Genomic DNA, 13262 nt, shown 5'->3' with positions numbered 1-13262 from the left:
GCCCACTGACACACAGGGGACACCCACTCCTGCCGCCTTGGGAGCAGTTGCCAGACAGAGCCGCACTGGGTGCTGGTGTCATCCAGGGACCCCACACACTTCCTTAAATGTGATCCTGCTTCCCTCTGGGCAGCTGCATCCTCTCCTCTTGCAGGACTGTCTGGAAACTTGGCTCTCAGTTTGCTCTCCCTTCTCTCCTCTGCCTGCCCCAAGCCCCTCTTTCTAAAAAAGTGATGCCATGTTCATGGGGTTATTTCTTGAAAATACTTGGCGGCCTCCATGCTTCTGTTTTCTTTGAGCCAGGTGGTCAGGAGGGCTTACAAAGAATGCCTGGGCTCCCCCACAGGTGTCGGCAGATGGGGTAGCGAATGGTCCTGTGCCTCCACCTGCTCCGGGAGGGAGTCTCCCGTCTCTAGGCCTGGCCCCTTCCTAACCCTCCACGTATTCTGTTCTCCAGAGACTTCAGAACCCACTCCTGAGAACAGCGGAGCCAGGCGCTTAGAGGAAGACCAAATGCTGCCAGGACACGGAGTGTCCAGGGATTACATTCCAGCATCTTATTAGGTATCTGGATCTGTTGGGGAAAAAATTAGAAACTATGTATAAAACTTAAAAATATTCAAGTATCAAAAGGTTATTTAGGATGAAAGTTTTAAAACAAGTCATCAGCAAGCTGCTACCACCAAGTGGAGACTTATACAAAAGTTGAGCGAGTCCACTGAGCTGAGAGGACAGAAATGACGTCACCTGTGCTGGGGCAGGGGCAGGGACACTGGGGGCAGGGAGTGTGTGGGCAGAGAAGCCAGAGAAGTCCAGGCCTGTGGAAGCCAAACAGGAGAGCGTGGGCCGGAAGGGCGGTCAGGATCGGGGGACGAGGTCGCTCTCCCTGGAGAACGAACCCTAAAGTGCGTAGCCTGGGATTCCCTCCCTGAGGGTCCTGTCCCCCGACATTTCACGGGCCTTCTGAGCTGCCTTCCAAGGAGGACTAACACGGCAACAAAAGACCCATTTCTGCACAAAAATACTTCTGGAAAGAAAAAGAAGAAAGCCAAGAATGGAGTCAAAACGCTACCCAGTGCTGACTAAGCCTCTCAAACCCTGTTCTAAGTGGAGTGTGGTTTCTAAGTCAGGGAAATGGAAGAGGCCCCACCCACACAGGGACAGGGCCATGGCCCCCACAGGATGAAGCAGCAGCGTTTATTCAAGATACAACAGTGAGGGAATCCAGTCACGTTCCCTTCTCCCCAGAGAGGGCGCTTCTTGACAAGTGATTCAGTAGAAATCTTTTAGACTCTATAAGTTAAGTTCATAAAAACCACTGCTTTCACCCTGTCTCCCAGGGCCAGGCCTGGACTCCGAGATGAACTGGTTTGGGGCGCCCTCGGGTGGCCACATAAAAAACCCACAGTCTAGCCGCCCCGTCCGGGAGGTGAGGGGCGCTTCTGCCTGGCCGCCCCTACTGGGAAGTGAGGAGCTCCTCTGCCTGGCCACCACCCCATCTGGGAGGTGTACTCAACAGCTCATTGAGAACGGGCCATGAAGACAATGGCGGTTTTGTGGAATAGAAAGCGGGGAAAGGTGGGGAAAAGATTGAGAAATCGGATGGTTGCCGTGTCTGTGTAGAAAGAGGTAGACATGGGAGACTTTTCATTTTGTTCTGTACTAAGAAAAATTCTTCTGCCTTGGGATCCTGTTGATCTGTGACCTTACCCCTAACCCTGTGCTCTCTGAAACATGTGCTGTATCCACTCAGGGTTGAATGGATTAAGGGCGGTGCAAGATGTGCTTTGTTAAACAGATGCTTGAAGGCAGCATGTTCGTTAAGAGTCATCACCACTCCCTAATCTCAAGTACCCAGGGACACAAACACTGCGGAAGGCCGCAGGGTCCTCTGCCTAGGAAAACCAGAGAACTTTGTTCACTTGTTTATCTGCTGACCTTCCCTCCACTATTGTCCTGTGACCCTGCCAAATCCCCCTCTGCGAGAAACACCCAAGAATGATCAATAAAAAAGAAAATAAAAAATAAAAAAATAAAAAAAATAAAAAAAAATAAAAAAAAAACCCACAGTCTGAGGCCAGCCTGGGGCTTTCAGACCTGGGCGGGATCTGCCCAGGCCACCTGTCCTTCTGCTTTGGGCCGCTGTCTCTTGGCAGATGGCCTGACACCTGGGGGTGGTCCAAGGATGCCTCAGAAAATCTTGATTCCCACTCTACAGATGGCCGGATTAGCCAGAGGTTTCCAGGCCGTCTGTCCGCCTCCAGGAGATGGACTGGGACCTTTAGACATCGGTGGACAACAGGATGCTCTGTCCCTTGCTGTCCAGGGCAGGGATGGCCTCCAGCCGCAAGAAGTACAGCAGCACCTCGACCTGCCCTCGCAGAGTGGGGAAGAGGAGAGTGGCTCAGAGGGGGGCTCACAGCTGCTGGTGGGGAGGTCTTTGGGGCCCAAGCCCCCAAGTCCACCTCAGGTGCTAGAAACCCCTGCTGGTGTCATGAACCCCTTACAGTGAGACGGGGGTGGGGTGGGGTCCTGACAAGGCATGACTTGTTGGGTGGGGGGTGGTTATTTATTTTAGAGATGCACAGGGCCTTGCTCTGTCCCCCAGGCTGGAGTACAGTGGCTCCATCATGGATCACTGCAGCCTCTAACTCCTGGGCTCAAGCAATCCTCCTGTGTCAGCCTCCCAGATACCTAGGATTACAGATGTGTGCCACAATGCCTGCCTAATTTTTCTTTGTATTTTTTCTGGAGATGGGGTTTGCTACATTGCCCAGACTGGTCTCAAACACCTGGGTTCAGTTGTCCTGCCTCGGCCTCCCAAAGTGCTGGGATTACAGGCGTGAGCCACCACACCCGAACACTTGGGGTGGTTTTAAGCCCCCAGCAAGGTGCACCAGCAGGACCAGGAGGTGGCCTAGGCTCCCCCTATCACTCCCATCCATGCAAACCTAGGCAAGTCCCTGTCTCTGAATCTCAGCCACCACCACATACAATGCAAGTCGGAAGATGGGCAGGACTGGGGGTGGGGCAGGCAGAGGCCACCTCTGTCAGGCTGGGGTTGCATGGGCTGGAGGCTGTCTTCCCATACTTGGGGCATGACCTCCAAGGACCAGCTGTCAGTCATGGCGATGGGCTGGCTGGGGTTGGCAGGGAGCTTGCTCTCCTTCTCGGAGGGCCAGAGCAGCATGGGGCCAAAGACCGTGCCGAGGTTGTGCAGGGACATCTTATTGACCGCCTCCTTCTCTGCCACCCTGTAGAGGACCGAAGCAGAGGGTGCTGTTTCAACACCACCACCAGGAGAGAGGCAGAGGGGCTGTGCCGTGCTAGAGTCCTCAGGGAGGGAGTGACCTCGACCCTGGCTGTGCTGCAAGCTGACTCCAGCCTTGGTACTTCTGGGTCTCAGTGGCCCAGGACAAGGGGCCAGCTCTGGGCTGATGGGGAGGTCTTCATGATGTGCTTGGGAGGGAAGAGGTGGGTCCAAGTGCACTGCTGGCCACGGCCAAAGCTCTGAGCTCTTTGTTAAGGCCACAGTGCAGAGGGAGGAGGGTGGCAAAGAGGAGAGGCAGGGGCGGGGGTGGCAGTGGTGCTAGTCCTTAGAAGCAGTGAGTTACTGTAGACAGGGGTCAGGGGAAAAGGTCCTTGGTGCTGGGGGTCTGGTGGGAGCAGAGGGGCACCCCACGGCCTGGAGACCTGGAGTCCTGGGCAGCCACAAGAGAGCTGGGCTACCTTTCCAGGTGGTCTAGAAGGAAAAGGAAGGTGAGCAGGTTGGCCTCCGGCAGGGACGACAGCAGGTTGAGCATGCAGCTCTTCTTTGCAACTGGGTCTGAAAGAGCTGCAGGAGGCAGTGGGTTACTCCTCTGGGTTACGACAAGCCAGAGACCTCTCCCGAGGTGGTCACATGGAGTGCCTGGGACACGAGTCCTTGCACAGTTTAGGCTTGTCATCATTGTCACACCCACAGCGCTGGCCACCAGTGAGGACCCTGTGAGGGGCACCTGTGTGGGGTGTGAACCACCTGAACGCCTTTTCTCTACCTCACAGGGGTCAGCAGCACCCGGTGAACAGCAGCAGGAGGAGCCGCTAGAGCAGCTGCTGATGGGCAGAGCTGCCCTTGGGCAACTCCTGCCACCACCCCCTCCCCAGGGAGCTCAAGACAGGGGAGGCTCAGCATGGAATGAAACAGGGGAGTGAGGGACACAAGGAGGTGGGAAGTGGGAGGGTCCCAGCCCCACCAAGTACGCAGAGACCCCCTCGTTGTCCTGGACACCACAGGGGCACCTGCAGGCTGGGAGACCAGGTCCTCTGTGCATGGGCCCGGGAGGCAGACCTGCCCTAAGGGTGATGAACAGGCTACAGGTGCTGCACGCTCCAGCGCCCACTCTAGACATCAGCCTCCAGGTTGACTAAGGGTCAGGTCATGTTTGAAACCATGCTTGGCTGGACCAGGACCCATGGCAAGAGCACCTGGGCACCAGTGTTTAGCCCTGGTCTGCAGGAAGGAGGACAGCAGACTTTAGGACCCCACAGCACGGCAGTGCTGACCATTTCACCCACTTGGCCTCCTTGAGAAATATGGATGGGGAGCCCTCTGGGGATGGGCAAGGCCTTCCAGGATAGGCTCAGTTTTGGTCCCCTGCTTTTTGAGGTTGGGTTAAAATTCCGACCATGGCAGAGGAAGCACAGCTCAGGTTCCCACACCTCACTTTTCACAGCCTCTGAGGGCAGCAGTGCACGTGGAGGAGACGTCTCCCACGAGGCCAAGGCCTCCAGTGCTCACCGATGCCCTCTGTGAAGTTGGGATAGAACTCATCAGTGAAGAGGGGCTCGGGCAGCTCACGGAAGTACAGCTTCAGCGTGCCTGCAATGGCGTTCACGTCCATCTCGCTCATCATCACTGACACGTCCTTGTTATCTGGAAAGAGCACGGAAATGCAGCGGCCTCCTTAAAGATCCTGAGTGAGTCACCCACCATCCCTGCCTTGGCTAAAGCACCGTCCCTGCCATGCTGACCACTGTGCGGATCCCTCCTGGGCTTTGAGCAGCTCATCTGACTCCTCCCAAGAGCTGTGCATGGTTCTGTGTCTGCAGAGTTGATAGGGGTGCATGGGCATTCCCATTCCTCTCCCCTGCTTGGCCTGATGTGATGGCCAGGAGGAGGCCAGCATGGCAGGACACAGCGCCTGCGTGGGGATTGGGTGGCTCTGCCCTGTACATAGCAACCACCCCTGCACCAGTGTCTTCTGATAGCAGGAAGGCCGTGGGAGAATCTGATTGGTTTCAGTGTTTGAACTGGTGTCTTCCTTTGGACCCAATTGGCCACTGGTGCTTACATCCTCACCACAGGCCAGGTCCATTCTGGGCCCTCAGAGGGAGCTGAAACTACCACGGGGCCCTCCCAGGGATGCTGGGCATTCTAAGGGTCCTGGTCAGGGTGGGTGGTGTGTGCTGCAAAGAAGGGTCTGCAGGCACAAAATCCTGTTGCTTTGAAGATGCTGGGAAGGACCCTCTGGGGTCTCAGTGCCCTCCCCTGGCATTTGAGGCAGGTCCGGGTCCTTCAAAGCCTGTGAGGGTTGGTGAGATGGAGGCGGAGAGGCTGCAGCCCCGGCCTGCACTGAATTTCATCAGTGCCCTCTGCCCACCACATCCTCATACAGGGCAGTGGACAGACCGCACTGAGTCCTGGGCTTCCACCTCCTGTCCACCCCCAAGGCAGGAAGGCCAAGTCCCCACAGAAGCCCCTGGTCCACCGCACCAAGTGCCACGAGTGGGTACGATGGTGTAAAAACTGGCTTCTATAGAAGCTGTTTGTACAACTCTTGTTTTCTCTTTTTTAAAAATAATAAAACAGTAAATGAAGAAAAGACACAGAGAAGGATGTGACATGCCTGGGCCATGGAGCACTCTGAGATCTCATCGTGGACACCACTGCCCACACCTCCATCCCGTCCTGCGCAGGCCGACACTCACTGGCGTCGAAGGCTGCCTTCAGTGCCTGGATGTCTGCGGCCACACCGGCCGGACACGCGGTAGATGCCCACCTCCTCCATGCCTCGGCGCTCGATCTCCTCCACGCACTGGCGCACGATGTAGGGCACCTTGGACCTCTCTCTCCTGCGGGAGGAGGGAATGCTCTCAGTGTCCTAACAGCCCTGCTGGGGCCATAACACAGGAGACCTGCTCCCTATCTGCACACCCGGAGGTGGGGTGAGGACGGTGACGAAGGTACCCAGGTCTGGGGCTGCACACAGAGCCTTCTGCATGCCTGTCCTCCCTCTGCAAGCTCTGTCCTCATTGCATGTACTTTCTCAGGAACCTTTCAAGTGGCCAGAACCCCTGCGAATCACGCATGATCTTTGCGGGAAGGTCAGGAGGCCTGTCTAAGTCAAGTCAGCACAGGAAGGGCATCTGACAGATTCCAGGCCTGGGGTTAGCTGCCTGTGCCCCCAGCTGGGAGATCAGACCCGGTGTTGGTCCTGCCACCCACGTGCTGTGTGAGAGGAGAATCCCTGACCCCTGCCCTGGGCCTTAACACACATCCGACGAATGAATGAAGGGTTGCCTCAGCACCGGTGCTCCAAGTCCTGCGATGCTAAGTGCTTTTCTCCTCTGAGTCTTAGCAATGGACAATTCCAATACCTCCACACAGGACACTAGAGTAAGAATCCTTCACAGTTAGAACGCAGTGCTGTGCGGAGGCCTTAACTTGAGTTCTGTTTTGCACCTGGATTTACCAGCACATCAAAGCTGCTTTGCAAGCCCCCTCATTAGCAGGGCTTATCTGGGGGAGCTGCTGATGGAGTCCTCGCTGCTCATGCCCACAGCCCTCCCAGAGTGCTATGCGAGTGGCTGCCGTGCAGTTAGGGGTGGGGCGTGGTATTTAGACACAGATAGGAGTCCACGGTATGACTGATGGAGGCCCCGGCCCACGTGACCAGCAAGGTCAGAGGCCCAGCCAGATTCCATCCTGGGGAAGCAAATGAATTCTCAGAGGAAGTGGTCTGTGTCTGCATGAACTGCTCTCAAACCAACAAATAGGCTTTTCTTGGCAACTGACTCGTGACAAAGGGTTCAAGATTGTTTGAAAAAAAAAAGGGGGGGGGGAACAGGGAGGCAGTAGGTCCTGGAAAAGTAAATTCTTTATTTTACAATAAGAAAGTGATTACATATTTTATTTTTTTTTACAATGGTGGAAAATTAGAAGTGATTGTGAAAATGATGTCTACCCGCCTTGCTGATGAGTAGGATGTGATTTGGCTCTTTAGGAAACTGAATTTGCAGAACTTAAGAATATTGATTTATAAAGGGCATGGCCATTGACCCAGTCCATCTTATGCAAATCTGGATGCCATAAATAATATTTAAAAATGAAAGTATTGGGGTGGAGGTTGCAGTGAGCGGAGATCGCCCCACTACACTCCAGCCTGGTCAACAGAGTGAGACTCTGTCTCAAAACAAAAAAAAAAAAAAAAAAGAAGAAGTCATTCCCAACATTGCTCATCAAATTATGACCATAAATTTCCAGGATCAGACTAACGGCTAAAGAGACTGATGCATCAACACCAGGCAGAGAATAAAGCAGATTTTTTTGTTGTTGTTCTGGAGAGCTTCTAGGAACTTGAAAAATACATATGCCACACTCTTAAGACCCGGTGGTTCTTAATCAGGGATGTTCATTAAAATGCTGGAAAACTGTAAAGACTTCCAGGTCCCATCCAAGGAGATTTTGCTGCTGATTGACTGGCTAGTGGCCTGGCCATTGGTATTTTGAAAAATCCCTCCAAGTGATTCTTTTACATCCCAGCCAGAAAACCCTAAATTAAAGGTGAAAAAACCAGACACCAAGTGGCATTTAAATAAATGTCAACTTTAACTCCACAAAGCATCTGGTTGCATGTGGACAGAAAGAGAAGGAAAGAGGGCCCTATATGTGGATAACTTGGAAATGTGCTCCCCCTAGCAAGATATCTACCAAAATTAAAACCATATTTGAGGATGCTGGCACTGCGAGCAATATATAAATGATGCATGTAACATCACTTAATATGATCTTATTTTTAAAAATGAGTAGAGTGGTGTTTTCTAGCTGTTAGTTTTTCCAAATATCAATATAGAAATTAGCCTTCTGCAGCTGCAGAGGCAATTCAGTTTGCAGCTTGCTTGCATGTGGCCTAGAGCCACCCAGCCTGATATGTACTAATTTTTTATGTTTAACTTGCCAGAGTAGAAACTCAGTTTCTGGGCCAGGCGTAGTGTCTCATGCCTGTAATCCCAGAACTTTGGGAGGCCAAGGCAAGCAGATCACAAGGTCGGGAGTTCAAGACCAGCCTGGCTGACATAGTGAAACCCTATCTTTGCTAAAAATACAAAAATTAGCCCGGCATGGTGGCAGGCACCTGTAGTCCCAGCTACTTGGGAGGCTCAGGCAGGAGAATCACTTGAACCTGGGAGGCAGAGGTTGTGGTGAACTGAGATCATGCCCCTGCACTCCAGCCTGGGCAACAGAGTGAGACTCCATCTCAAAAAAAAAAAAAAAGAAACTCAGTTTCTGGTTACATCTGATCTTTATTTTTTATATATCATCTAAGCTATAAAGTTATATTCCCTATTTGTGATCTTAAAAGAAGGACTCCAGGAAAGTGTTCAAATATTCATATATCTAAACTGGAACATATGTTTATATTTTTTAAAGTAGCCTGAGAGGTTGGCAACTAAAGTCATATGTTGAATGATCATTTCTCAAGAGTTTCATTTTATGGTCTTTCTCTTGTTCTGTAAAATGTGGGCATGGATAGATATAAAGTGCCTGGTGTCCATGCTTTTGTGAAATCCCTTCCTCTTCCATGTGAATGGGACCTGTGACTTTCTTCTAACCCAGAGAACACAGCAAAAATGATGTGATTTATCTGAGTCCATTGATGACATTGATTACGACTTCCCTTCACCACATTATTTAGGACTGCGTCGTAGGAGACTGGGACACATATCCACTTTGCTGGCTTGATGAAGTAAACTGCTAAGTTGAGGAAGCCCACATGGCAAGGAATTGTGGGCAGCCTTCAGCCAACAGGCAGCAAAAAGCTGAGCTCCTCGGAGCTACAGCCTCAAGGAAGTTACTTCTGCTAACAACCTGAAAAAGCTTGGAAGCTAGTTTCTCTCTAGTGGAATTTTTAGGGAAGAGCATGGCCCAGGCAAGATAAATAATGTAAGTGGAAAAACCTGTCAACAATAAAGGTTTTAAAGGAAAAAAACACATGTAATTTAGAAAGTAACTGCCAGGAAAAAAAAAAAGAGACTGGGCGCAGTGGCTTACTACGCCTGTAATCCCAGAACTTGGGGAGGCTGAGGCGGGTGAATCACAAGGTCAGGAGATCGAGACCATCCTGGCTAACACGGTAAAACCCCGTCTCTACTAAAAATACAAAAAAAAAAAAAAAATTAGCCGGGCGTGGTGGTGGGCGCCTGTGGTCCCAGCTACTGGGGAGGTTGAGACAGGAGAATGGCGTGAACCCCGGGATGTGGAGCTTGCAGTGAGCCGAGATCATGCCACTGCGCTCCAGCCTGGGCAACAGAGCGAGACTCCATCTCAAAATAAATAAATAAATAAAATATAAGGTCTCAGGAACGTAAAGATTGACAGTTACTCCCAAACTATTAATATATGTCCACCCACCTTTCTTGTAGCAAAATCTTAACTTGACGTTTGTTTCAATAGTTATTAAATTTAATTATAATGTCCTAGCCCAAAATACAGTAGAGGTAAACATCCAAGGTACTGGCTTGAGGCCACTGGCCCTGTATCTATAAAGGAGAGGGAGACCATCAGGGGAGGGAGGGTAAGAAAGGGAGGAAGAGGGCAAACAAGTTATCAAAAAACAACAGTAGGCAGGGCACTATGGCTCATGCTTATAATCCTAGCATTTTGGGAAGCCAAGGTGGGCAAATTGCTTGCACTCAGGAGTTCAAGACCAGCCTGGACAACATGGCAAAACCCCATCTCTACAAAAAATCGGCCAGGCCTGGTGGTGTACGCTTGTAATTCCAGCTACTTGGGAGGCTGAGGTAGGAGGATCACTTGAGCCTGGAAGGCAGAGGTTGCAGTGAGCCGACATGATGCCACTGCACTTCAGCCTGAGTGACAGAGTAAGACCCTGTCTCAAAAACAAACACATCAGTTATTCATATTTCAGAGTAAGGACAAAACATTTTTAAGTAGCTGGCAAAGGACATCACTATATTTCAGAGTAAAACAAATAGGAAATGCTTATCATTTGACATATTTTTAAACATTGTATCTGAAAAGTGAACAAAGAAATAAATGTGCTTATGATTAAATTGACTTTGTTACTTTGTAAACTTGTAGCTTTAGACCTGTCTCTTAGCATCACCAAGCCTTGATCTTTTCATCTATAAAATGGGCATGGTAATGCCAGCCTTGCTATGTTTATAGGTCACTTAGGAATGAGGTATGTATGGTGTTGACCATGGTTTCTGGCAAGTGGCATATATTCATTATACCATAGCTCTTTTCAGAAAGCTAAGTCACCACGTACATGTTAATGCAACCTGCTGAAAATAGGCATGGAAAAACTAGAAAATCTAGAAAAACTAGAAAATCACTGAAGAGGATTTTCTTTAAAAAAATACATACTTCAGTGTTTGAGTCATGAAGTCCTTGCCCGTGCCTATGTCCTAAGTGGTATTGCCTGGGTTTTCTTCTAGGGTTTTTATGGTTTTAGGTCTAACATTTAAGTCTTTAATCCATCTTGAATTAATTTTTGTATAAGGTATAAGGAAGGGATCCAGTTTCAGCTTTCTAAATATGGCTAGCCAGTTTAGTTCATGTCCTTTGTAGCGACATGGATGAAGCTGGAAACCATCATTCTGAGCAAACTATCGCAAGGACAGAAAACCAAACAGCGCATGTTCTCACTCATAGGTGGTAATTAAACAATAAGAACACGTGGACACAGGGTGGGGAACATCACACACCGGGGCCTGTCGTGGGGTGGGGGGATAGGGGAGGGATAGCATTAGAATAAATACCTAATGTAAATGATGAGTTAATGGGTGCAGCAAACCAACACAGCACATGTATACATATGTAACAAATCTGCACGTTGTGCACATGTACCCTAGAACTTAAAAGGATAATAATATATATATACATACACACATACACTTTATCCATGCATCTGTTGATAGACACTTAGGTTGTTCCCTATCTTGGCTGTTGTGAATAATGTGCCATAAATATGGGGGTGCAGGTACCTCTCTGACATACTGATTTCAATTTCCTTGGATATATAGCCAGAAGTAGGATTGCTGGGTCATGTGGTAATTTTTTTTTTTTTTTTTTTGAGACAAAGTCTTGCTCTGTTGCCCAGGCTGGAGTGCAGTGGCATGATCTCGGCTCACTGCAGCCTCCACCTCACGGGCTCAAGCAGTCCTCCCACCTCAGCCTCCCGAAGTGCTGGGATTACAGTGTGAGCCACTGCACCTGACCTCATGTGGTAATTGTATTTTTAGTTATTTGATTAATTTTTGTGCCGTTTATCATAATGCCTGTACTGATTTACATTCACTCCAACATGTACTAGGGTTCCATTTTCTCCACATCCTCTTCAACACTTGTTACCTTTCTTTTTTTAATATTAATCATTCTAACAGATGTAAAGTGATATTGTTGTGGTTTTAATTTGCATTTCCCTAATGATTAGTGCTGCTGGGCATTTTTTTAAAAGAAGGAAATTATGTCATTTGCAACAAAATGAATAAACCTGGAGAACATTACACTAAGTGAAAGAAGCCAGACAGGACAGATAAGTACATGATCTCATGTATATGTGGAATCTAAAAAAGCCAAATTTATAGAAATAACAGGTAGAAAAGGGTTATGAGAGGCTGGGGTGTGTTGGGGGGTACAGCAGACAGGGAGATGCTGTTCAAAGGGTACAAAGTTTTCATTAGGAGGAATAAAGTTTTGAGATCTATTGCACAGTATGGTGGCTATAGTAAATAATAATCTATCATATATTTCAAAATTGCTAAAAGTAAATTTCGAATGTCCCACCACAAAGGTGAGCTGGATGATGGATATGTTAATTAGCTTTATTTAATCATTCCACATTGTGTACACATATCAAAACATCACATTGTACTCAAGACATCTATACAATTGACTTGTCAACCAAAATAATAAAAATAAAGTCTATGAAATGTAAAATAGTTTTGTTACACAGTTTAGTGTTCTTTAAACCATATTGGCTGAGCTTCCTCTTTGTCTTGCCCCTTTCTCAAGTCTGGGTGCTGAATGGTAAATATAGAATCAGTTAATGTTTACTGAGGATCTAGTATGTGCCTCACACTGACCTAAACATTTTATAACTACTTGTTTCAATACCCTGGTGAGGTGGTTTTTATGATTATCCCATTTGGCCTGAGCTAGATGATCTCAGAGAGGTTAAGAAATCTTCAAATCTTCACAAGGCTGCAGAACTACTAAAAGGCAAGGCCTGTATAATTACTTGTTGAAGGAATGAATGATATGAGACTGTTTATTGTTTTAAATTATGGAACAATTTATACTTTGTAAAATGCACAAGTTTTAAATGTTCACTTCTGTGAGCTGTGACAGTTATAGACCCTCATGTTACTATCCCAGTCAAAATATAGAACATTTCCAGAAAATCCTCTCACATCTCTTTCCAGTCAGTACCTTCATGGGTCGAAAACAACTACCTTCTGAGCTCTGTCACCAAAGATAAATTTTTCTTATGGCTGCATTTCAAATAAATGGAATCACACATCCACACTTTTCAATGTCTGGCTTCCTTCTCTAAATACATTTTTCTGTTTTGAGATTCACCCATGCTGTTGTGCGATTCTATAGTTCTATTTTAATCACTGAATATATACTGTTGTGTGATACACCATGGTTTATTTATTTATTCACTGTCAAAGGACATTGGCTCATTTCCAAGTTTGGGTTAACGTAAATAAGACTGCTATGTTAGATTCTAGTACAAGTCTACGTAGGTGTACGTGTGTATACATACACATACATACATATACATACACACATAGACTTGTACTAGAAAAAATGTACTAAATGTACTAAAAAATGTACTAAAAATGTACATTTTTATTTTTCTTGGATCAACAGCTTGGAGTAAAAGTGCTGAGTCATAGGTTAAGTGTATATTTAATATTATAAGAAATTGCTAAACCATTTCCAAAGTAGTTGTTTTACAATTCCACCA

General features: G+C 48.1%; 1 protein-coding gene across 1 annotated transcript; it reads right to left on the bottom strand.

Moving 5' to 3' along the window:
• Positions 1-2281: 2281 nt before the first annotated feature.
• Positions 2282-12724, bottom strand: LOC107973274 (breakpoint cluster region protein). The gene is given in 7 exon segments (XM_054676157.1): positions 2282-2371; positions 3092-3254; positions 3730-3835; positions 4781-4915; positions 5971-6019; positions 6021-6143; positions 12719-12724. Coding segments are annotated over 7 exon segments (672 nt in total).
• Positions 12725-13262: the final 538 nt, after the last annotated feature.

Source organism: Pan troglodytes, chromosome 23, assembly GCF_028858775.2.
Source record: "Pan troglodytes isolate AG18354 chromosome 23, NHGRI_mPanTro3-v2.0_pri, whole genome shotgun sequence".
In the NCBI taxonomy this organism is placed as follows: Eukaryota; Metazoa; Chordata; class Mammalia; order Primates; family Hominidae; genus Pan; species Pan troglodytes.
The sequence above is the reverse complement of the archived record's forward strand: the minus strand, read 5'-3'. Positions and strand labels throughout refer to the sequence as shown.